The sequence below is a fragment of the Emydura macquarii genome, unplaced genomic scaffold (assembly GCF_026122565.2).
Source record: "Emydura macquarii macquarii isolate MOO-44397 ecotype Brisbane River unplaced genomic scaffold, CSIRO-AGI_Emac_v2 contig_1477, whole genome shotgun sequence".
Classification (NCBI taxonomy): domain Eukaryota; kingdom Metazoa; phylum Chordata; order Testudines; family Chelidae; genus Emydura; species Emydura macquarii.
Window position 1 is genome coordinate 13,645,998 of NW_027131614.1, and position 26,079 is coordinate 13,672,076.

Genomic DNA, 26,079 nt, shown 5'->3' on the forward strand with positions numbered 1-26,079 from the left:
TACTGAGAGGATCATATTTTTATTGACAAATGATGCCATTAGTCATATTTCAACTAACAGTGTCAAGTAAGCACTTACAAAAATACAGCAGGACAGCCAGCACGGCTACAAACAATCATAGTGCTCATTTTACAACTGTAATTATATCATGAAGCTTCTGTTCAACATTCTACTTTCTGAAACAGGTTTTACTTGAACACACAGTCACTCTTAGTACAGTATTTCATCAAGACATCTATTAGTTCAATTTTCCCTGTTCTTTTATTCACCTACTTCCAAACATTACTCTTTAATCTAAAAGTATCAGATACAGTATAATGGAATTAAAATAAGTCCGTTGGAATTAAACCTGGTCACGTTGTCCCTTTTGTGGACTATTTCTTGTTGATTCCAGCCAGGTCACTTGCTGCCTCAGAGTCCCTCTTAGATAAGTACATCTGAAGTGAGCCGGAATGATCGTCATCATTCATTCAGTGAGTTTAGCCAGGAGAAAGAGAAGACATGACGAGCCGGCTCATCAACTCTTTCACTTCTCACTGGAACTTCTTCCACTTGTCCTCGAGGGGATGGTTCAGACCCAGTCTGTATGAGAAGGAAATGTTTACAAGGGAAAGGAAAACTCATCTTTTACAGTTGGAATTATGTTTGTTTGCATTATGGTTCTATAATACTCGTTTCTTTCTATCAACAAAGTTTGACAGGTGATGGAAAGCAGAAAGGAGGAAAGATCATGAACATGAAAAGTCTTTGGGGGTAGGGGCTACAGATGAAATCCTGGCCTGTTGAAGCCAATGGGAATTTTGCCATTGACTTCAGTAGGGCTAGGATTTCACCCCTCATGTGTTTGCATAGCTCAAAAGGCCTCCAATCCTGATTGGGGCCGTAGAGCATTATTTTCATGAAATTCGTAAGAACAGGAATAACCCTCTGGTTTATTAGTTGCCTTGAGCCTACTTGGCTGTTGTACGTGGCTCTGAAGGTTGACATGGACATAAGCCAAAAGTTACTGGCAATGCATCTCCATTCTGTGTACACAGTGAAGATATCTATTGTGCTGTCATGAAACATGCCTGGGATGTTTTTCTCTATACGGTTTTTTAAATTTCACCCAGGGGCAGACAAGTAATGCAGACACCTATCCTCTTCTGCATATTTTTGCTCTAACTCCCACCAACAGAAAACAATGATTCATGGGCCAAATCATGCTTATTTTGCTTACATGAGTAGCCTATGATTTCAATAGGACAACTTGCGTAACTAAGGTGAGCAGAATTTAACTCCATGATTAAAATAGGTGCTGTAATTTTTAATCAAGAAGAGAAATGAAACCCTGCCATATGAGCTACATATTTAACATGTAACTGGAAGATACAAGAATAATTTTTACTAGCTACAGAATGTTGGTATTCATTCTGCAGACAGTAAAATCAACTTCATGTTACTATCAACAATCACATTTAAAACCCCCATAAAATAATAATTTGTTTGATGTGCTCTCAAGTTCCTATAAAACTTAGCGTTTTCAAAAGCAGGTCTACAAATTTGCAACATATGGGCCAATATATACTAACTGTTTAGGATGCTTAAAGTAAAAATATTTGTCAGAGCTTTGGGTCCAATTCTGCCACCCTTACTCACGTTGTGTAGTATCTTACTGTGGAAGTATACTTGATTTCAATGGGATTATCTGCAAGTGAGATATTATTTAACACACGTAAGGATGGTAGAATTGCGTCCTTTTATACTAATTATGTCTCAATCATTATAATAGTGACATAATGTACAGGTACCAAAAACATGATGCAAACATATGTACAGATACTGACAACATATCTATGAAGAACTACAGCATAGGATGGATGATTATTTGGCATTTTCCAAGCAATTTTTGTAAGTATGTAATGTTAAAGTCCATACTGGAATTAGTGAGAAACGATTGTCTGTTATGTGTAAGTTGGCTAGTGGGCTTCATTCCAGTTACTGTCTAGTTGGATAAGGTCATACCACTCTAGGATAAGTCCTAATGTCATGTGGGCATGAAAACAAGTAGTTTCCTGTTTCTTTTCCTATATCTAATTGAAGTTATCAGTTTATTTTTAAGGGCCAGACCCTTAATTTGTATAAATTGGCATAGCCCCAGTGATTTCAATAGAGCTAATTTGATTTATGCCAGCTAAGAATCTGGCCCTAAAACTTGAAAGATGGATTAATCTAGCCTTTTAATTTGGACAAGATTTTCAAAATGATGTATCTCTGTTGCAGGTTCAAAAGGTGGTGTGCAAATTTGGTCATTTTATGCAAATTTAAATTTTCAATGGGTAATGCTTTCCAGTGAGTAAACCTAGTTTGCACTCGAATGAGAGTGCAAAAATTAGTGTAGGACCTGGAAGAGTAACTACCTATTGAAGGACCAGAGTTTATTTTTTAGCAAAGTTGGAGTGGAAATTTGTCTACTAAACTTAGTCAACAGATTTGTCTTCAGTGTTGTTGTAATCACATTGGTCCCAGGATATGAGAGGGACAAGGTAAGTGAGGCAATACCTTTTATTGGATCAACTTCTGAAAACTTCACAATATGAAGGAGAAAGAAGCCAGACTGAACAGCGACATCTATTTCCTGAGCAAATGCAAGAACCCAACTTGTATTTAGCTCAGACACTCTGGTTTCCTTCCCCAGACCTGGAGAAGAGCTCTGTGAAGCTTGCAAGCTTGTACATTCCACCAACAGAAGTTGGTCCAATAAAATATATTCCCTCACCCACTTAGTCTTTCTCAACAACTGTGCACATTTTAAGGAATTGGACATACAACAGCTAGATCCTCAGTTGGTGTAAAACACTTTAAGCAATTTACACTAGCATGAGTGCTTTACGCCAGTTGAAGACCTGGCCCACAGGCCTCAAGAATGATGTGTGTAAAACCTTTTGGCCAAAACTTTCCAACTTGGGTTCCTAAAGTTAGATACAAGCGGTAAATAAGTGGCCTCATTTTTATAAGCGTTAAGCACCCAGCACTCCTCTTTGCTTGACTTCAATCAGTGTGGTAAGTGTTCAACCCTTCTGAAAATAAAGCCATTTATTTGGGTTTGTTAAGTAGATTGAAATGCTTAAATTTAGGAAATCCATGTTTGAAAAGTTTGCCTTTTACTTGCAAATGTGCAACTGAAATGCCTAGAATAGCTAAAAATAATTATCATTATGCATGTGCATTTTTGTGCACCCAAGTCCCCAGAAGGGCACACAATATATGCCCTTAGTGCACATATGGTGGGTGCTTGCCAGACATTTAAGACCATCTCTGATTTCTTCTCTAAAACTGCCATATTAGTCTGTCATTTATCTTATTGTACAGAATCAGCCAGATGCATCACTTCCATTTGATTTTCCAACAACTATTTCATTTTGGTTTAAAACTATGGGCTTGATCCAGCAAAGCACTTAGGCCGAGATCCACAAAGGTACTTCGGCTCCTAACTTCCTCTGACACAATGGAAGTTAGGAGCATAAATAACTTTGCAGGTCTGGGCCTTAAGTATATTCTTAACTTTAAATCAATGGGACTCCTCACAAGCTTAAATTTAAGCACATGCATAAGTGCTTTGGTGGACTGGGGCCTAAAACAATTGGGAAGAATAAAAGAATAATAACTTGGGCTTCACTACGTTGGGAGATACACATTAATAAACACATGGTAGACCCCCACCTACTGACAAAACAAGTTTAAATCCAATAGTCTCTGTCTACATTTCACAGGATGGCTGGCCCCAGTAAATGAAGTAGTTCCAGCTTCCCTGTGCCAGAGCTGGTGCTCCCATTTAGCCAATTATGAGGGTGAGGCAGCACCTGGGGACTATAAAAGGTAAAGGAGAGACCTAGTTAGGGACAATCCTGGTGAGAGACAGACAGGAGGCTGGAGGAGTCTCTCGGGAAAGATCTCTGCAGGCCATCTCTAGAAAGAGGGAGGAATGAACTATGAGGCTGTATGTCTGAAATTAGGGAGAAGACTGAAGGCGGAATTGCAGTGAGAGGGGTTTGATGTCTGGTCTCCCCAAGACAGAGCCAGGACTGAAGAGGGCTGAAGGCAGGGGAGCAGCGGAGGAACTTACAACTGACATCTCCAGGGCCAGAGAGCTTAGCCCAGAGTGAAGGAAGGTGTCCTGGCAAGGATGTTCCCAGCAGAGCTGCTGTGAGGGTTCCCACTGGGAAAAGCGGGATTACACTCCAGTTGGAAAGACTGGAGTGACTATCCTGGTACAAGGACAGGAAATAGGTAGCCAGGAGAGGAAGAAGGGCCAAGATTGCATTTTAAACAGCCAGGAGAGGATGATAAAACTGATGGAGGACCAAACAGAGATGCTGAGGTCCCTGACTGCAGCACAACCAGAACACATGCGTTCTTGACTCCCCTTGCAGCCCATACAGAACTGCATGCCATGCCCTCTCCAAACTCCCCCCTTACACACATTTCCAGCCCATCACAGTACCCCTTTCACCCACCCCCTTGGACAGGTTTCCTAATGACAGCAGGACTTACACACAGCTATGAGAGCCTCCATTAAGAGAGTGCTCCTCAGTGTCATGTCCTTTGCAAGAAATTGAATTCTGTATAGTGGTTATGGCTGTTTTATAAAAATACACTCATAAAAAGAAAATGGATCTTTATTTTTCCCCTACACATGGTGGTTGCTGCTGGAAGTCATACAGAGTGGCAATTGGAACATTTGCAGACTAGAAATCATGCTCTGGAAGCAATCATTACAAGGGTCATTCCAGGTGACAAGTAAACAAAGCCTGGCTGAATACAGAAATACACATTACTGGGGCTCATTGCCAAAATGCTGCTTCAAAGACTCCCTGATTCGAATAGCCCATTGTTGAGCCCCTCTAATACCCCTGGTATCTGGCTACTCAAAACCAGCCACCAGGTGATCTGCCTCAATGCTCCACCCCTGGGAAATTTTTCCCCCTGAGCTTCACAAATGTTATGCAGAGCACAGTAAGCTGGTATGTCCATGGGAATATTTTTCTCACTGAGGTCTAACCCGCCAAAAAGCTAGCTCCAGCAAGCCTTTAATCTGCCAAACACACATTCAATGGTCATTCTGCACCTGCTCAGCCTATTGTTGAAGTGCTCCTTGCTGCTGATAAGGTTTCTGGTGTGAGGCTTCAGAAGCCACGGGAGTAAGGGGTAGGCTGGGTCTCCCAGGATCACTATGGGCATTTCAACATCCCCCACTGAAATCTTCTGGTCTGGAAAGAACGTCCCTGCTTGCAGCTTTCTGTACAGGCCAGTGTTCCTGAAGATGCATGTGTCATGCACCTTCCCTGACCACTCTGCGTTAATGTCAGTGAAATAACTCTGGTGATCCATCAGCACATACAATGCTATAGAGAGGTAGCCCTTTCTATTGAGGTACTCCATTGCAAGATGGTCTGGGGACAAAATTGGGGTATGCATGCAATCTATCACCCCGCCGCAACCCCTACAGTGGACTTCACAACTGCAAATTGATTCGCGACTGACCGGTAACAGTCTGGAGTGCCAGATTTTACAAAGCAATTGCCACGTGTTTTTCCATTGAGAGGGCAGCTCTCATTCTGTTGCTTTGCACCGCAGGGCAGGAGCAAGCTCTGCACACAGTTCCAGGAAGGTGGCTTTGTGTATCCGAAAGTTCTGCCGCCACTGCTCTTTATCCTAGATCTGCATAACAATTTGATCCCACCACTCAGTGCTTATTTCCCAAGCCCAATAGCGACAGTCCACCATGTGCAGCTGCTCCATGAATGCCAAAGGTAATCTGGAATTGTTTCTTCCCATGGCACACAGCAGGACAGGCACCGTGGATTCCTGTTCAGATTCACAGCTCAGGAAATACTGTAGGATCAACTGTGTTGTGTTCATAACACTTATCATAAGACTAGAGAGCAGTACATAATCCATGTTTTTAGGCAGAGATGGTGGGCCCACAGTTTATAGGGGCTGTTGAAAAATGATGTGAAACATAGTCAGAAGCCCATAGAATGATGGGATAGAATAAACTGCATCATGGGACGGTGAGTCTGCACTGATTAGCAGTCCCCCTCCCCGCCCATTCCCACAACTCCTAGAGGCAGAAGGTGTCGAGTTGCACAGTGGGATAGCTACTCATGGTGCATTGCTCTGTCTCTCGATGCTTGAACACCAACTGTGGATGAGCTCCACCAACACAAAGAGCGTTGTGTGAACATGTACAAGGGATGTAATTATAGTGGTTTATGATAGTCAGCATAACTCGCGTTGACTTTACTCTGTAATGTAGACATGGTCTTAGTGTCCTGCAGTTTATATTTATTTTAATTAAAGTTTTACATATTGCTTTCTGCTTACAACCACCACCAAGTCTCCATATCTTCCACACACCAAAACTTCAGTACGTCATAAACGCCCTACCGGAACTAAGAATTTTGACTAACTTACCATTTTGTACTAAGTCAGTAAATAATAATTTTTTTGGTAGTTGTGCATATTTTTGAAGTCTGTGTAAAATCTTATTTGCTTCTCTAGATCTTTCATGTATTGTTACATGGGCACTGGATTGTGTAAGATTACGTTAGACCATTTTACAGAGTGATGTGACATAACGAAAAGCGAGGGGTGAATTAACTTGATCTCCCCAATGCTATAGAAACATGTCAGGTACAGAGTAGAAATTGTTGTTCTGCATTTCCTACCTGTATATCTCCGTTGTTTTATATAATACTTGACACTCAGTATAAAGCTTTCCTTAGAATGCTACCTATGACACCAAGGCTTCTTTGTGACAGCAATGTTAATAATCTACCTTCTCCATGCTGCTCTACACAGGCTGCTACTCTAGACAATTCCATTACCCTCCAAAGACTATATGCATGGCCCAAGGACAAAAAATGGCCTATACTGATTTCTGTTTTAGTCATGTATATTTTCTTTACATTGAGTGAAACTCTTTCTGTGCAGGAGGCAGCTCAAGATCTCTGTGCCTCTTGAATTCATTTAACACCTCAAAATAGTCCCAGTTATGCCCTGTTCTGAGGGATTTAAGTGGTGCATAAGCCTTGAGCTGGCCCTCTGCATAAGAGAACATTTCATCCATAGTGGCTGTTTGGCTACATAGGAAAACACAGTTCACTGACATTTAAAATATGTCTGTAATCATGACATGCCTTCTCAGTTTTTAATCACAGTAGCCCTTGTGCAGACAATCACAGGGAGTTTGCTTGAGTAAGGACCAAATAAAAACCCCAATATTTGACCATATGTTTTTTTTTCTTTTAGTATTGCTGCTGCTGCTATTAAGGCAAAATATGCAGAATAACCCTTTGGCTATCCCCATTTCCCAAAGTACCTCCATTAACTGAAGGTTATGTCTACACTGTAAAGAAAAATCCATGGCGCAGAGTCTCAGAGCCTGGGTCCATTGACTCAGGCTCTCACAGCTTGGGGTTCAGGGCTAAAAATAGCAGTCTGGATGTTCCTGCTCAGGCTCTGAAACCTGGCAAGGGTGCAGAGTCTCAGCGCATTTGCTCCAACCCAAGTGGGAATGTCTACCCTGCTATTTTTAGCCCTGCAGCCCAAGCCTTGTGAATCTGAGTCAGTTGACCCAGGTTCTGAGACTCAGTGCTGTGGGTTTTCTTTGCAGTGTAGACATAGCCTATGGCTCTTAAGATCCTGGGCCAAATTCCACTCTCAGCTTCATTAACTCAATGGAGGCTGCTCTGGATTTACATTGATATAACAGAGAAGAATTTGGAACAAAGTTCTAAATCTGACCTTAGAAAGATGTTTACTTCTTACAATGATGCAAATAGATTTTTCACTGAAGTCAGTAGGCCACATTCTGCTCTCAGTTACACTTGAGCAACCCAACTGAATGCAGAGTATCTTCTGCTGGTTTCTTTTGTCTGGGGAGTGGGGGAATTGCAAGGATGTAAATTTAGGAACAAATTGGAAGTCATGAAAATGAGCAGTAACAATACATGATTCCTGCCTCTAAGGGCTTGCCTAGACTGGGAAAATGAGTAGGATGTTAATTAACTTGTTTTAACTAACATGTTTTTAAACACCACTAGCACACAGGGTTGACAAAAATGGTCATGCTTAAAAACACGTTATCTGGTCACATACCCATCCCATAATTTGTAGGCTATGGTTAGTGCCTCAAATGTCAGGTCCCACATTTCTGACACTAACCATATTCAGGCAGTGAAAACAAAGGGAACACGAGGTTATTTTTAAATAGTTTAAACTTTAGTTAAAGAATGTCTGTTTATGCAACATAGTTGCTTCAGCAGAATACCTGGCAGCTGTCACCCTTCTCCTAACAATACTGTTTCAAAATGCTTTTATTAAATGGCTCCTTTTTAAAAAAATCAATGGGAGCCAACAGAATATTATCTCAAAAAATTGTTCAGCTATATACGGTAGTAGACAGCATATGCATAGACAGACTCCATCAATCATAATATCAGCTGTGTCATTCTTTGAATGGTGGCCAGTAATGTACTTTAAAAGTCCATTGGGACTAAATGTCTTACTTGAATGGATTTTCATTACTTACAATTAGTGCTATGTGGCAAAAGGATAATGCAATGTCACTTCCTCATGACCTTAGCTATACCAAATATAGGTCTGGGGAAAAACAGTTCAGGTTTGCTTATTTTTGTGTAGGCTGTATATATTCCGTGCAGAATATTAAGTAAACCACAGGTCAGGGAGTTTGAACAAATGTTGAAACCAGTTGTGGGGAAAAACAACGAGAGTTCTGTAGCACATTAAAGACTAACAAATTTAATTTCTGCAGCCCAAGAAAGCTTATGCCTGCAGAAATAAAATTTGTTAGTCTTTAAAGTGCTACAGAACTCTCATTGTTTTTGCTGTATACAGACTAACACGGCTACCCTTCTGGAAGTTGTGGGGAAGAGTATCTTAAATAAAAGCTTCCTTGGGCTGGTATTGTCTAAAATGTCCTTTGGGACAAGTAAAACACACTTCATTTCAGTACATTCCTAATCTATCTCAATGCCTCAACCAAAATATAATACAAGCACACCCTGTTAAGTTTCCATCCAGCTTCTTTTTGTATACCAAAGAACTCTACTCTCTTTATGACAGTAATTAGTCTGGATCAAAACCTAGTCTTGCTAATGTCAGAGAAAATGGAAAGGAAAAGCATACAAGAGAAAGTGGGCCACAGCTACTACTTATAAGTTATAGGGCCTTACTCATTGGGAGAAAGTGAAGGAAGCAGTCTTACAAAAATACAGGGGTTCAAGCTGAAGGGTCTTTTCTGGACTTACCCATCTATCATTCTTTGATACTCCCATAGTAAAGCTCTGGAGAATCTTCTGGTTAATCAACTATTCCTGATCATTTCTGGTTCTGCTCCTTTCCCAATTGTACTAAAGACTGGTGTAGTAAAAAAAATCCTCTAAAAAACCCCAGCAACGAATGGGTACTGGTTGCCAATGTGAAAAATCGCGTAGTCACATTACTACCTGCCCCCGCTGGTTCTCTCTTTCTCCTCCTTTCTCTCCCATCAGATAAGCAGGGAGGAACAACCAAGAACTAAATTAAAATATACAAAACATCCAAATGTTACCTTACAGATGTATAGTCCATCTAATTACAGCCAAAAGAAACTTTCCTACCTCACAGCAGAGAAAGCTAGAAAATCTAATAGTGGGTCAGTCAATTTGGCTATTCAGCCTAGTTGTTCCATTGGGAAATACATAGTGCTGTAAATGAAAGATTCTTTTAAAATGGATGCTGTGGTAAATCTGATGAATGAGACACACCACCAGTTTAGATTGTGACTCACCAAGAATTTGATTCATTGTATCAGATAACAGAGCCGGCATAATTTATGGGGATTATAGATACATACCATGCTTTGAAGGTTTGAATGCTACTTAAAACTTAGTCATGAATGAATGACTTAGCTGAGTTGTTGTAAATATGTTGGGAATGGCACGTAAGAGCTGTGGACACATTGCACATTCTATGAAGCTCAGAAAAATACTGACAGACCTCCAGGAAGAAAATAACTTGCTAAAATGTCAGCTGAAGCAGCAAGTTCTAATTTCTTGGAGTTACTGTGCAAGGGAAAGAGGAAGTCCATGGCACAGTTAAACATTTTTCTTCTACCTAATCTCACATTTCTACATCTTCTCATCTATGTGCTTGTTAGTCTGGAACCGTGAATGTAGGTGTTTTCTTCTTGTCATGACAGTGATACTGAATGCTGATAGCCAAAAAGTGATCACAATCCCAGAATAACAATATAGCTCAACTAATAACACTATCACTTAAATAGTCAGCTGATTGAGGAATCAAATCCCAGACTCGGATCTGCACTGTTGTGCAGGCAATGCTGGCATTATAGTGCAGTACTTTGCTGAACAGAAAGAAGTGTCATCCTTTAGGGAAGATGGTAAACCAAGATCCCTTCTTCTGCCCATCTCAGGTGGCTTTCCAGAGGAATGTTAAAGATTCTGGGATAAGTACTCCTTTTAATTAAACAAGTGCAACTTCCATTGACTGTCGCAATGATTAAAAAGAGTAGATGATAAACAGCGAACTCCCTCAATAAACCATTTTGTAATATGTACAGTTGTGTGTGAACTATTGAATAATGATGAATAGCTGCTTCTTTTGTCTACATAGCTACTGTACTACCAGTATTTTAAGGGATGTTCTATGCTTAAAAATTAGATCTAACTTTGTGTTGGTTTATGAAACTGCATGTGCACATCAACCTTATCCCTCCGTTCTAATGCTTTGGGCTATTCTTGTGAATAAGCAGGCATCGAAATTTCCGGTACGCTGTTAATTCTTTTACATTTCAATACCTGCTTGTTCAAAAGCCAGGACAGCTGAGCAGCAGGATGAAGCAGTGTGTAAACACAGGTTCATAGTCATAATTATCCTACTGTCAAAGGGAATTTCAGTGCTGCACATCTGCAGCCAGGTAGGCTAATATTTCAGTGCTCATCCATCTGTAATGGGTACATATCACCAAGCACTGCATGGATGAGATCTATCTAATAATTTCCCAAACAGGTGGATTGTGCTGCTGTGAATCAAATCTGCTGTGATATGACGTAAAACAGCAACAATTAATCTGTGATAGTGAAGAAAATAATACTTTTTTTTGAAGGTGATAATTTTCCTTTCAGAATTTTTTATTAACCAAGAAATGCCTTAAAGAGGAAGTTTAATGGAGATCAGAATTCAAGTCTGTTCAGTTTTTAAATTAGATAATTACAACAAAGTGAACAGAAGAAATCATTTTGTCCACACTATCATTTTTATGATCAATTATTATTTGAAATGGACCAAAATTGAAATACCCACAAACCAGCAGGCACTCATAACTAATCAGACAATTCACAGAGCCGACTATTACATGCAAAACTTCAGGTGTGGTATTTGCTCCTCAAATTAATTACAAGAATGCAGTTGTCTGAGAACCGCTCTCAATGCATTGTCACTACGCCTCACCACCAATGCCACTGAATCACACAACTCTCAGGAGCTAGGGGCACAGAGATGCTAAAAGAAAAGAGTCAGGATTTTCCTGCATTGATTTGAATGTGTTTGTTAAATGAAATCTTGCAAGAAACATAAAACCAAGGTGCAAAATGGAAATCAAGAAGAAATCATCCTAAACTAAATCTCAAAACCAAATGGCCACTAACCTGAACTTTAAAACTAAGACCCATTTCTGTAATAAAGTTAGAGAGAAGCAGAATCATACTTTTTGGAGTGTTTTTCACCTATGAGTCTTCCACACCTAACAGCTCCTCTGTTTTTGCTGTACAACTGATATGCACTACTGAAATTCAGCCTTGTAGGGAGCCTCAAAACAGGGTTCAACTGGCACTTAGGCAGTGCCTGGGCCTTCTGCATAAGGATGAATATCACTCAAAGTGATCAGATCCATCTGGTCATTCAGCTAAGTCATTTGACATATATTATGGATCTATCCATCCATCTTTCCATCTATCTTATTATAGAGCTATATCCAGGGATATTCAGCTCCATGGGGCACAGCTCAAGTCTGATATTCTGTCCTCCCTCTATGTATAGCTCTCATGCTGGTGCTATGTGCATCTGTTCATACAGGGAGAGCAGAAGAGTGGAGCTGAGAGCTATCTTGAAGATCCAACAGGATTTTACCTGTACTAGGGTTGTTGTTTGGGTCCATGAAAGTTCTTGTGAAGAGACAATGTTGGAGTCAAGATATCATGTGGCACTGAGAGGAAGACTTTGCCTTTAGGTGTTTTTTACATGAAGTCCAATCCTCCACAGCTAAACTCTCACGAGTCAGTCTTACTGACAATAGTAGTCCCATTGACTTCAATAGAACTACTGAGGGGAGCAAGGCTCTCAGGACTCAGTCTTGATATTATGGGTGGGGAAGGGAGAAAATGATTTATATGTCTTCAGTAAAGGGCTAAAATAATTCTAAAGGCTCACTAAGATGAAATTTAGAAATGCCTCTTCCCTAGAGTACATAAATACAACTGAAAATCAGATGTATAGGAGCAGTAAGTCAGTTGATCGCTCATATTTCTTTTAATAATCTATTTTGTCCATGCTCTCTTTACATTGCATATTTAAAATTACATGACTAACAATTAGCTAAAACTTAGCCAGTTACAGACCTCTCTGACATTTGATTTAATACTATCTCATGGGCAAATATAATGAGGATCCACAGCTGAAATAAAAGTATTCAGCAACTGGGGCAGATATAACTACAAGTGTGTGAATATAGAGAGAAATGTCCCTATGGTAATTCTAGTAGATAGCATAAGGTTACAACCAAGTAATGGAAAATTTTAAAACTCATGAAACAAGAATAACATAGGTCATTCAATCAGCATTTCTTTTCCCAAACAGCTCAATCTTTATTATAGTTTATATCCTCACAGAATTACAGCACTGTAGATACTGGTTGCAAAGGGAAATGAAATCAGAGTATTGTTCGTGGATGATTTAACTTGAATTTTCTTTTCAGCTAGATATATGTGGTTTAGTTCCTTTGAACTATGGTATTTCTTTAGACTGTTGGCTCTATGACGCATTACTAGTAAGTAACTCATCTGGACTACAAAATATTGTAGTCTGTACCTCATCTTAGACAAATAACTAGAGAAACCAGAAACCCAGACAGACACTGATTCTAAAGTGCATGGATTGGTCCAGCTATCAGATATCTGCATGTGTAAATTAAGGGAGAGAATTTAGACCCAAAAAGTTGAGCTTCATTGTCTAAATTTAGGCAGCTAGATCCATATTTAGTAATATAACTCAGTAGCTTGATGTTTAGAAGTACTTAGCACTTATTTCCATGGAAGCAGTAGATATACAATGCCTCTAAAAATAAGAAGCACTTACATAGGTGCCTAAATGGCAATTTATGTGTCTAACTTTAGACACCTACCTTTAAAAATGTTTGGCCTTAGGCTTTAGTAATAATGATGATAAGCCTGAGCCCTGGTATTTGGATCCAGTTTTTGAACGTCCAGAAGTGTGGGAGTGTTCAGACCTAGATTTTGGTTTGGTAAAATTTGGATCCAATTGCAGACTTTTGAATACTCCCCATTTCAGAAGTGTTTGTATCCAGTTTTTTTTCTTTCTGCGCCTTTCCATGGCCAAGTCCTGAGGATCTTACTTAGGTCCTCACCCAGCAAAGCACTTAATTAAGTATATCCTTAACTTTGGGCACATGATTACTCCCATTAAAGTTACAGTAGTTAATGGAACTGTGTAAATGTTTCACTGGACCAGGGACTAAGAGCTTGTCTACATAAGGAAATTGACTGGAATAGCTATTGTGGAAAAACTCCATGTGTGGACTCTTCCAATATCAGAGTGTCCACACAGGGATTTATTCCAGAAGAGCTATAGCACTTTAAATTCACACCTTATTTTACTTTAGAATAACTTCCCTCTCTAGACAAGCCCTAAGACAGTTTTTTCTCAAACTGCAGAATGGGACAGCTAATGTATGGAGAGCTGTATTTTATGATCTGACCAGTCAACCTTATTTATTAAGGACCCAAGACCTTAAACACAAATACAGCAATACCCACCTTTGACTGTGAGATCTACTAACAAAACAGAAAACTCTACTTTGGTATATCATTTAAAATACAAAGATGCCAGCTTTTTAACTCTTCATGTATGATCTTTACTGCATTAATAAGTACTGTAAAATATTATATTGTGCATATATGAAAAACATGAGCAATGGTGACTTATCACTTGGCTTTTACATGCTGAAATTCCAGCACTGTGAATGAAGTGCAGATATCTATACACAAAACAGACTGTTATTTGCCCTTTATCTGCATAATTTATGCAAAAAGATGCACTGTGTGGTAGTAATTTGAATAGACTCTGAGACTGAGTCTCTCAATTAAATGTACAGAACGTAGTTTAATTTTCATTTATTTCTGTTTTTGAAAATTAAATATACTATTACAAGAATACATAGAGCATATTTGTGCTCATGGGAAATCAAGCATGAGACTATAACATTTTGCTCTTTTTCTTATGGTTTATTTTTTTCAAAAGACCTTTTGAAATTCAAAATAATCAAATGCAGAAAGCTATCAGCATTTCCAGCATTTGGGGTCTCAAGGCACATGGTCTCTAATGGCACCTTGACTATTTATTTAATCATGCTGTCAGAAGTGGGTAAAGGATAGGGAGATTTTGGTCTCTAAGGTCATTTGCATAAAAACTATTTTATCATCCATGTGTAATTATTTGGTTATTTATGCATCTATTTTTTATTTTTCACATGGGAGATCAGGTTGCTGCTCTTTGGACCACACTATATTAGTGACCATTGCAAGTGGAACACAGAAATTATTCTAAACTAATAAAATAAAATAAAACAATAATAATAATAATAATTCCAGATATGATTTGTGGCCTACAGAAAATTGTATAATTTACTACTTTCAGTTTATTTTAATAAGGTGTCTCTGTTCAGAGAGAGATGTCTCTGTTTCTCAGGTACAGTAGTCAGGATTGTGGCAAATTGTCCTTAGGAATTAGTAAAAAATGTCTTGGAAGGGATCTTTTTCTTCCAGCAGACCCACAGGAGGAGGGCCATTACTTATGCCTCATGAAAATCCTTTCAAATAACTGGAGGGTTGTGGTGGAGAGCTAGGAAGGGCTGTAGGAGATTCAGTTATTAGAAATATAGATAGTTGGGCTTCAGAAAAGACATTGTGATATGATTAAATATCAATGGAATATGGCAAAAACTCTATGGATGGAAACTAGAAAGGATAGATTAAGTTGCTGAGAGTGGGGACAAAACCAGTGAGTTACATTAACTCCATTGGAATTAAAATTTTGTTTGGGAATTATACAATATATTTATCAATCGTTGAAGAAGGATATAGAGAGTGGCAGGGACGAGATAGACCCTACCAGCACTCTGTATAAAAGGGCACTTGGAGTAGAAGTAAAACTACCCAACATCACCTTCTGTGATCATTTACCCATGAAGGAGTAAAGAATTAGCAACTCAAGGGCTAATCCATCCATTCCAGTCTGATATAGAATCAACAATACCTTATGGTTAAACAATGTCAAAGGTGTCTGATAAATTTAATAATATCACCATGGCCACATAACTTATTCAGTTCTAGGAGATCATTAACCAATGCTACTAAATCGGTTTGTTTTTCATATCCAGGTCTGAAATTAGGCTAACCAGAGAGTCAAGGAGATATAAGTCCTCTAGGTACTATCAGAATTGCTTTGCTGTAATCTTCTCAGTAATCACCCCTAAATATGGGAGATTAAATCTGTCAGTGGCTCACAAGATTATCAGTCTTGAATGATAGTTTATTGAACAGAGTTTAGTCAGTGTCCTGTTGAACACACCTGGCAACTTACTCTCACAGAGGCAAGTACTGAGAACCTACACCATGAAAGGGCCCAGTGTTTCCTTGCTGGCCTGCATCAGACAAAACAGACATGAGCCAGACACATGCTGTGGCACAACTCAGTTCAGCACTGCATCTAGCTATCCTGGCTGAAACTCAAACCTAGAACATCCTGCATTTGACCCTTGAGTGTATTGCTCTGAAATCTCAATAGCTGATTGCTCAACCCAGATTGCTGGATTGAGGCAAGCCATCTTAACCAGGCTATCTACCACCACAAAGTCTGCTGTTCAAGTCTCACAGAGCCTGTGGTGGAGGCACAGAATACTTTCTGGGCCTTTAACAGCAGACAAGTGGATAAAACTTCAAAAATTTCAGTTGCTGAAGCTCTGCCCGAGACATCCACCACCAATGTTCTGGCCATCTTCTATCTTGCTTTATCTTTTGCAAATCATGTGTAAGCCATGGTGCCCTCAGAGTGAAAGCCAGGGAAGAAGGCATTTGGGGCTACTGCACTGGTGGTTGTAAGGAATCCCACTTGGCCTTTGATAGTGTTGTCTGTCAGCAAACCAGTATATTCAGTAGTTCCCTAGAGCTCTCTGGAAATGTTCAGGTTCTATTAACAATCCCATCAAAATAGGTCCCTGATCCAAACAGGATAGAAGTATTTCAGCCTCAGGTAGGAATTATTTTGTTCCATGTTATTTTCAGGACCAGGTTAATTCCCAGGCATACCCCAACTTCTGAAATAAACTCAGGCACAGAACAAGAGAAGCAAAATGTTGACTGGGAGAGTGGTAACAAAGAAGAAAAGTAGTTCCAATCTCCCCTCTGCTGAAGGTTTAAGTGGACCTGCAGGATGGCAGCCAGCACAACCCAGAAGTGGACAATGCTGGCTGGGGAAGGGACAGAGCCAGGGTAGCAAGGGGATGAGCTGTTTCAGTGAATTCCTATTGCCTTCCTACACTGAAAACCCAGAGAGATATTGGAGTGGAATCCCCCAGGGGAATAATGGCCTAGTCCACTGCAGAGAGTATACATTCAACCCTACCAGCACAGGAGGTGTAATCTGGCTCACATGTTATTCTAAAGGAAGATAATTTTCCTTCCTTAAGTACTGTGAGAGCTAACACTCATCAAAAAACTATTCAGTCCAAAGATATAGTACTTACTCCAGCATAGAGCAGTGCCCAGTGTTGTAAAATGTACTACTCGATATTTTACTATGGGTTTGTTCTCACCATTTGTATTCTTATCATTAGTGACACCAGGAGTTACATGCATGCACAGAGGGAGAAATTGACCCAAAAGTACTCTACCTCAGGGACCTCAAACACTAAACCAAAACCAAAACAACCCCCCAAACAACCCTAGGACAAAGTGAGAGAGATCTATGACAAAATGGTCTATGACCTCATGAACAATGATTGTTACTCTTACATAATAATTTCTTCTCATGAACGTAAGGAGCAGAACTTTAAATTTATATGAAGACCCCTTCATCTGCATTGTAGCCCCTAAAGAAACCCCTTTCTCATCCGAAGTGATACTTTTAAGATTGTAACAAAGGTCACTTATTCATTTGGTAAATTTGCATGACCATGTTATACAAAGATCACAAAAATAGTGGTGGTTTGTTGTTACTATTGATTTATAGTTTCAAATAGCTACTTGAAATGCTTAACAACAACTGAAATATGAGCCCATGAATTTGATGCAGGGTTTCCCTTGTTTTTTAACCAGGGATATTTAATTTTTAACCATGCGGGATTAAACTCTAGGGTGGCATTTTGGGAGTGTGAGGAGGAAAAGCTTTAGGCAGCAGGTATTATAAGATAGCATGGTTCTTTTTAGATGGTAGAAAGAAAAAAAAATCCTTTATAAACCACCTAGAAACATTATCAGAGAAACTACTTGTGCTGTTAGTTAATGGTAAATCAAAACATTTCCTACCCATTAAAGTAAAAATCATGTATTGAATCTGACTCCAGAGATGATGCAGTATGATAAGAAAAGCCAAAACTGATATGCAGAATGCTAACTCCTGTGAGGAAATAAGAAGAATGCTTCACTAACATTGTCATAGTAAACTGGACTGGTTGATACTGGATTTGGTGAAGAGATTCAGTTTTCAGAACTTTTTTTTCAGTTGTTCTTTTACATATCATTATTTAATTTAAGAGATTGGGGGGAACAGGGACATGATGAATTTACCCAGTCTGTATTTGGTTTATCAGTGATTCTAGAAACTATGCCAGGTTGGTCTTTGTTAAAATCATAGGCAGAAAACAAACTGAAGTTTGCATACTGAACATGATCACTGCCACCTGGCAGAGGCCATTTTAGCTGTGACCTCGCCACCTCTCCTAGTCCCAGCACTGCTTCATCACTCTTCCATTAAAACACATTCCCACCACCCCTTCTGGCCCACAATACCATGACCACCCACCTTCCTTTGTGGCTCTCACCCATAATTATTTCTAGCCCCAGAACCACACCCCCATTACTTTCTTACCTGCTATCCCTTCAGAAATGTACACATCATATTTATTTTCAACAAATATTGAAGCATGGTAATCAGTACCCAATGATTCATAAGCCTCAGGAATTGTCACAACTCTAAAAAATATTCGTTCCTACCTGTTTACTCTTGTATTTCTACTTTCCCTAACTGATTGCTTCATTAGCTTGCTTAAAAGACACTGCAGAAGTTTTCCAAAAATAAAAGTCACATCAAACATTCATTTCTGCTCTTTTACTGATACTGATAAATAAAGGCCCGAAACTTCAATCCTTACACAGGCAAATCTCCCACTGAGGTAAGTAAATGGGAATTTTACCTGAGTGTGGAGTGCAGGACAAGGCCCTAATTCATTGTAACAGTTCTTTTGAAACAACAGCAACACAAAGTTTCACTTTGAATATTGCCTTTTTTTGCCATCTTGTTTGGATGATACTAAAGAAGACATTGTCATGGTAGGTTTCATAATTTTAAAAAATATTTCTAGTCTACTCTTGTTCACAAATAAAATCCTGGCCTAGAAGCTTAACATTGAAAATTGTAGGCCAAATTTAGACTTCATTATGGCTGACATCAAGGAGAATCTTTTCAATGGTTATTGGATTGGGCCCTCAGTCATTAGAGCTGTGTCCCCTTATACCACATCTGAATTTACTCATTTCTTTATCTTTTTCCTCCTGACACACACTGGTTTATTGTTGTAGGGTTGCTCATGAAAGCCAAACTACTGACACTGATTTTTTTTTAAATTTTAAGAAAACTTAGCATTGAAATATTTGCTACATATGTGGACAGGCACCCACACATATATATAGCACACACAAGCAATCTTCAAAAATAGGAGGTCTACATCTTCAAAAACCTACCTCTCTTGAGTTTGGCACCCAGAAATGGAGACTTTCCAAATCAGTGGATGCATTTTAAATGTAGGTCTTAACCAATTTACACACACAAATGCAGAAAAATGTGCATAATACACATGCACCATGTGTCCCTCAGCTACACTCCAGGAATCTTTAATCCATTAAGAATTACATGGACTTTATAAACAAATACAGGGGAAAATGTCAAATTTGGGGTCTACCAAACTCTGAAAATGTCCTTTTAAGAAGAAAGATAAAAAAATACATTACATCCCATTACATCATCAATACTGATGTCATAATAGTTATATTTTAATACAGGGATAGCATTCTTACATTCATGCTGATCTTTGACCCTATTGCAAACACTCTTGAAATAAAATCTTTGGAACAGTTACTTAAAATACAAAATTAATTTATAATCACACCATGCCTTTAGAATTCCTGTCAGACAAACAAAAGAACGCTGATGCTTACATAGGCCAGTGTGCATATAGAAAAGACTAAGCAAGAGCAACCGTACATTCCAGATGTGTGATGGATACAGCAGTAAAACTGCAGTAGGTGAATCAGAAGCAACAGATGCCCATGCAGTGGCTGTAAAACTGCATGTGACATATAGGTTCAGATTTTCAACATTACATGAACTGCATGTGGGGATTTGTTTGCTATGTAACTGCATGTGGAGATTTGTTTGCTACTTATGTGTAAATACCTGATGTATGCAGACATGGCCAATTAGACATGTGTTTGACATCTAATTGACCACATTCATGAGCACCTCAGGTATTTGCTCCCAGACACTTGATGCATTGGCACATAAAATTGTAGGCACAAGCAAATATATATGAACACCATTGTGGATTCCTAAGTTTGAGAGTCTGGCCCACAATATATATTTAATCAAATATTTTAATGTATGGACTTTATTGAAATCACAGCGAGTTGCATTTCCATATTTCTTAGATAACAGTTTACCTCTGCATTTTTAAAACAAATTTTCCTTCAGTATTATATTCCAGTTGGGCCCCTGGTTGCATGCAAATACACTGAGATATCATTAACACTAACCTGGGAAGTAGCAGCAGTTGTGCTAGTTTCCTTACCACTCCCAGGTGCACTCTCATTGCTTGTTGCTGCTTCAGTAGTTTCTGCCTTCTTTACATTCATTTCCAGAGAAATAGAAGGCCCTACTTGGCCCAACCCGTCACTCATTTGGGTCAAACTTGGGCTGCTTGCTTGCCGTGATTTGCTCTTATACCAACTAGGGTAAAACAAGGGATCGGTGGTTTCTGCTGTTGATGGCACTTGTAGTTCAGACTCTGCAGTCTGTTGAGCACCACTCGTCACAACCTCACCCTTAATCAGGATAGATAAAATAAAAACAAAAACAAAAAACACACAAGCAGAGTGTACTAGGTTACCTTCCCGTGTTCAGCCCATATTTCTCTGCATGCCATGTTTGTTTTTATCTCACTGCAAAGAATGTATTGCCTGAGGTCCAGAAGAATTATAACTGAAATACAGAGCAAAAGTGTCTAGCATTTCAATAATATATGTATGGAAAATAGAAACACTGGGCCAAATCCTGCAGCCCCACTCAGCAAAACTTTCCATTAGCTTCAAAGGGAATCTTGTTAGAGAAAAGACTGAGAGTTGTTCCTTTTATTCATTCAATTACACACTTTGGGCCCGATTCTCCTCTCAGGTATAAATTAGGAGTAACTCCACTGAAATCAATGAAGTCACTTTGTGGTAAAAAATGATCTGAGAGGAGAATGAGGTCCTTTAATTTAGAGATATTGCCTAATAACTATCCAGTGTACAGCAGTGTCTATAAGCCAATCTGGAGGTTCTTACTCAGTGTTATCTGAGTTCATACTCAGGTGAACACCCATCTCTGGGTAATCACCAAACTAAAATATACTACCCAAGGCATAAGAACTTCCAGAACTGACCTCAAACATTGATGATGACAAATGTGGGGTCTGACCCAATGCCCACTGAAGTCAGTGGAGTCTTTTAAATCAGTTCTTTGGGTTTGGGATCGGGACAATCATAATTTATATTTTAAAATAAATATACAGAATTATAGCACTCAACATTGATTCTGTTGATGTGAGCAGATAGAATGAACACACTATAATGACAATAGAGATAAATGCTTGTCCACCAACACGACTATTTATGTATAATAGCTGACTGCAGTTACACCTTATCAATGACAGGAGCAGCTGACAGAACTGCACATTCTCTATCAATGTCAAGTCTTTCCAGACTAGCCAACTACAGGTTTTGACCACATTAGTAAAGATGACTGGAAATTGCAACAGTCGTACTTTGCTTTCCCTAGGCCAATAGGAAAAAGCTGAACTGCAAGCATCCTGCACGTTGCATCTCCCACGTGCCATCATGATCAACTCAGATGGCTTTTTAAAATTACTAACGGGTTAGACCAGCATGTCTCTATCTTCTTTTTAGCCAATGAGGTGTGGTACTTCACAAAATGATGAGACAGTTCAGTTTATAATTAGGCCACGTCTGCATATGAAGTTGCATCAATTTAGTTAAACTGGTTTAGTTAAACTAGTGCAACTCCTCACGTGAACACTCTTAAATCAGTTTAAATTTGTTTATTTAGATTAAGTTGATATGGAATCAAGTTAAATCAATATAAGCCATTTCTAAACGGATTTAAGAGTATCCACGGAGAACTGGTACAAATCTTCATAAGCCCTCAAATAGATCAAAGCAGGCATAAGTCTAGATCATTTATTTTTTCCCTTACTGTTAAATAAGAACTTTGCCATTAACATAGACTCTTTATTTGCTTCTTTGTTTGTGCACTACTGTGAATGACATCAGTACTGTTTTGGAGTAAGGACTTCAATGAAGTTACACAAGAGATGAATTTGTCCTGTTTGTTAATTGCTCATATTGACAGCTGTAGGAGATTAGCAAGTATTGTTTCTATGTAGATCTCACAAAGTATCAGTTATTGGTGTTTTATTTTAATTATGTTCCAGGAGAGAAAGATATAAAATATATCCTAAATACATGGTTTAAAACAAAGATATTTCAAATCCAGAACATTTTTGGGCTGCCATTTCATAACAAGTTTAGGATGAAGATTTGTTAGTCTTTAAAGTGCCACAGAACTCTCTGTATCTAACATTAAGAGACATAAACTTCTAAATAACCCCAGTGACCAAGACCATCAAAGGAAAGGAAATGTCACTCACAGGAACAAAGATTAGAAAGGTGAGCTAATATGGCTTATTAACTCTTAATATGGCTTATTAATTCTTAGAAGGCATGCTAAATGTGAAGTTCTCTTGGGATACATGTTTTTAATTCTCACTTCCTTTATTATAACTGTTATTTTTTACTAAACAAAAGAACAAACAACAAAACTGAACATCAAGTTGTCAGTTCTTAAGGGTTTTACTTCAAAATTAAATCTTAGTAACCAAATGTTCCCTGATTTACATAAGAGAACAGTTTTTTTTGTTTTAAAAAAATGAACTTATATATATACAGCTTGAATATAAACAATGGCAGTAAAATCTTTGCTTTCTTCCTTGAACTGACTATATTTTTGACATGTTTCTGACATATGTTTCAGCATTTATTGGGTCAGATTAGTTCATTCATAGTGCTCTAGAATGAAGGAAACATTCAGCATAGCTGATAGGACAGAGAATGGTTGGGTGCAATTACCTGACTAACAGAGGCAGCTAGTGGTAATGATGTAGCTGGTTCAGTCTGAGGGCCTCCTGTTGTGCTCTTGGGTTCTGAATCCAGCTGAGATTGCTGTGATACTTTCTCAGCTACCTCTTCTTCCTCACCAGATGACTCTGTGCGGACTTCATCAAACTCTTCACCTTCCATCACATCCTCATCTTCCTCATCACCCTCTCCATCTAATAAACATTCATGTAAGCACAGCACTAGGTTAACACAACAATACATGGGGTACGCTGTTTATACAACACACAGATATTTAGAAATATAAAGTTACTATGGTAACTGTACAGTAGGTCTACTGACAGCGAAAGGGACCCAAAGTGAGGGATTTCTCAAGGGATAGTACAACTTGTGCTTTAATTCCAGCTGAGGCTCATAGGGGCAAGATTGTGATCTACCTTGGATGAGTGCACAAGGAAGGAAGAATGTGTAAGAGAGAGACAGAGACCAAGGGGGAGCCATCTCTCTACACCTTGCATCTCTGAACACAGGCCTTGAGTGCAAGGACTAAGCAAGGGCAGTGCCACCAAAAGTGTAAACTCCTCACAAGGTGCTGGGAACAGGAACAGAGACTGTATTCTACCAAAAGGCATTGCAGCAGCTGCATTTCCCCTGCGCTCCAGGTGAGTGTACCTGCCTGAGGTAAAAACTCTCCAGAAGCTCCCCATAGGGCAGTGGGACTCCTCCCCAATCTCTACTACAGGTTGCACCTTAGTTTAGCCCAAAAGATATGATCAAACACATTCAACATGTTCTATTGTTAGGATTCATGAAGGAACACATTTTCAAAGTGATGTATGTAAGTTGTGCAATCAAAATTTACATATTCACTGGTTACCAGTTTGTACATGAAAGCCACAGTGGTACATGAAAATTGGGTAATTAACTGTGTCCATTGTAACTGCTGTTTAGCATGAGCAAATGCGTACTCTATACGCATATTGCATATGCACACATATTTTGCAGGCATAACTTAGGTCTATGAAAATTTAGCCCTCAGGGTTTCCTAAAATTTGCTATAAAAATGTGCATTCAACTTTGGTGAAACTAGCAGCAAAACATGAAAATTACCCGTGAGCACAACCTATTCTTTAATGGGTCTTTGTCCACATCATAAACCAGCAGCCACAGTAAGACATACTGGCAGTTTCTGCCTAGAAGTGGCACCAAACTGGAACAGCAGGAATATTGCATGGAAGAAAAAATGTGATTGACAATACTATTTGAGAGAACTTGCTTCTTGACAGAAGCCTGTTAGTATCTATGTGTCAGCAGCATCAGTTTAGTATCATGGGTTTATAAATATAACATCTTGACAGAGTATCTCTCTACCTTTTTAATAGTAGGATTACAAAATTAGCAGGTGTAGGGGAAATTAGTAGATGTACTATATTTGGATTTATTAAACCATTTGACAGTGTTCCATGAAATCTTACTCTCAGAATCAATTCAAATCAATTTGGATATGAACATTGTCAGCATGAATTGAAAAGTAACTGAAGACTTATGACATACATCTTAGTAATGGTGTTATGATGATGTGAAATATAAATGTGATAGTAAAGCCCAAGGTTAGTAGGTAAAGTATAGATGACCAGCTTTATGATTCTCTATATATTAAAATGTTCAAGATTTTAAGAGAGAAATCTGTTTATTTCCCATCATTTTGCAAGCTAAAGCAAAACGTTGCCCAGATTGCATGGTACTTTGTTAAGCCTAGAATAGTAACTGTATACTATTTAATCTATTTTGACATATCAGGAATGTAAATGACACCAGAGGAGACCCACTAAATGCATAAGAAATAGTGGTATCCTTGTTTGTCTCTGTAAATGTATGATCTTGAACTCCATTTACATTTTCAATGAAATTTCTCTGATATAATGAAAAAGAAAAATAGATGATTCATAGTTAATTTTATGAGTTGCATTATTCTTTTTCTTTAACAATTTCCTATATTTGACAGTCCATAAAACTGATTTTCTAATACATATACAGGCCCAATCCTACAACTCTTTTACATGAGTAATCAGTGAGTAAGGACTGAAGGATCAGGTCCTTCTGAGTCTATATTAAAGGAAAATAAATATTGTCAACAGTTTACATGATTCTGAAATGGGTGGGTTTTAGTTTTGATTATAATTTATGTTAAATTATGTAGGTACATTTGTGGATGGAGGGGAATATCCAATTTGAATTTTCCTTAAATGGTATCTTCATGTAAATTGCACAAAGCTGCAAAGAAAGAGAGCAGTTTTGGTCACATCAATAACATACCTCTGTAAAAGTCAATTTCTCTTATTATCTTTTCTTCTCTATTGAGGTTGACTGTGAAATGGCTCATATTTTCATAGCCATAGTCTATTTTTTCCATCTGAAATGCTTGAGATGCTTCAGTAATTCTAAAATAAAGATTTCTGTCATTTGCATTTGGGCTGGCAAATAAATGTTTAAAAAATTGATAGTTTATCAATTATAAATATAAAAAACATACACTTCCTCTCAAATGGAAAATACTTACTTTTGTAGCAACGTTTTGGCATTCTGTGAAAACAAAAGTGAAATGACTGAATGCTTAAATGGTTCCTTTTTATTAAAGAGGTTTTATACTATGATACCTAATTCTTACATGTGCTCTTTTTAAATATGCTAGTTTGAGCTCTCATTATAAGTGACAACTATGAGGCCTATGAATAAAATTAGGCTTAAACTGGAACTAGTTTACATGTGAGCAACATAGTGTGTTTTAGGCACTAATTCTCATTTACATTAAGGCTCCTTTACACTGCTCTGGAAGTGTAAAGGGGCCTTAGTGTAAATGTCAGTCAAGCCCATGATATCGGTTTTTATTGAGATTGATAATTAGGTACATATGCAGTGCGCACACAGGGCCAGCACTGAAACAAGACACTTGACCTGCACAACCAACATTCCCTCCTTGACACCCCCTCTCCTCCAACATACTCCTGCTCTCCTTGACAGTTACTTCTGTTTCCTAGAAATTGAACAGGGCAAA

At 38.6% G+C, this 26,079-nt stretch overlaps 1 protein-coding gene across 6 annotated transcripts in view; it reads right to left on the reverse strand.

Annotated features, from left to right (window-relative positions):
- TRIM55 (tripartite motif containing 55) overlaps positions 1–26,079 on the reverse strand; it is a 64,345-nt gene continuing 38,266 nt past the window's right edge. For 3 of the 6 annotated variants that reach the window (XM_067553679.1, XM_067553678.1, XM_067553681.1), the window contains 5 exons: positions 25,585–25,607; positions 25,341–25,465; positions 23,037–23,239; positions 20,388–20,675; positions 1–582 (listed from right to left, as the gene is read on the reverse strand). In XM_067553679.1, coding sequence (XP_067409780.1) covers positions 463–582; positions 20,388–20,675; positions 23,037–23,239; positions 25,341–25,465; positions 25,585–25,607 — 759 coding nt within the window. In that variant the 3' untranslated portion in view covers positions 1–462. Of the gene's footprint in view, positions 583–17,885; positions 17,977–20,387; positions 20,676–20,740; positions 20,833–23,036; positions 23,240–25,340; positions 25,466–25,584; positions 25,608–26,079 lie in introns of all 6 variants that reach the window. The other 3 variants (XM_067553680.1, XR_010920873.1, XM_067553683.1) reach the window with 3 other exon arrangements.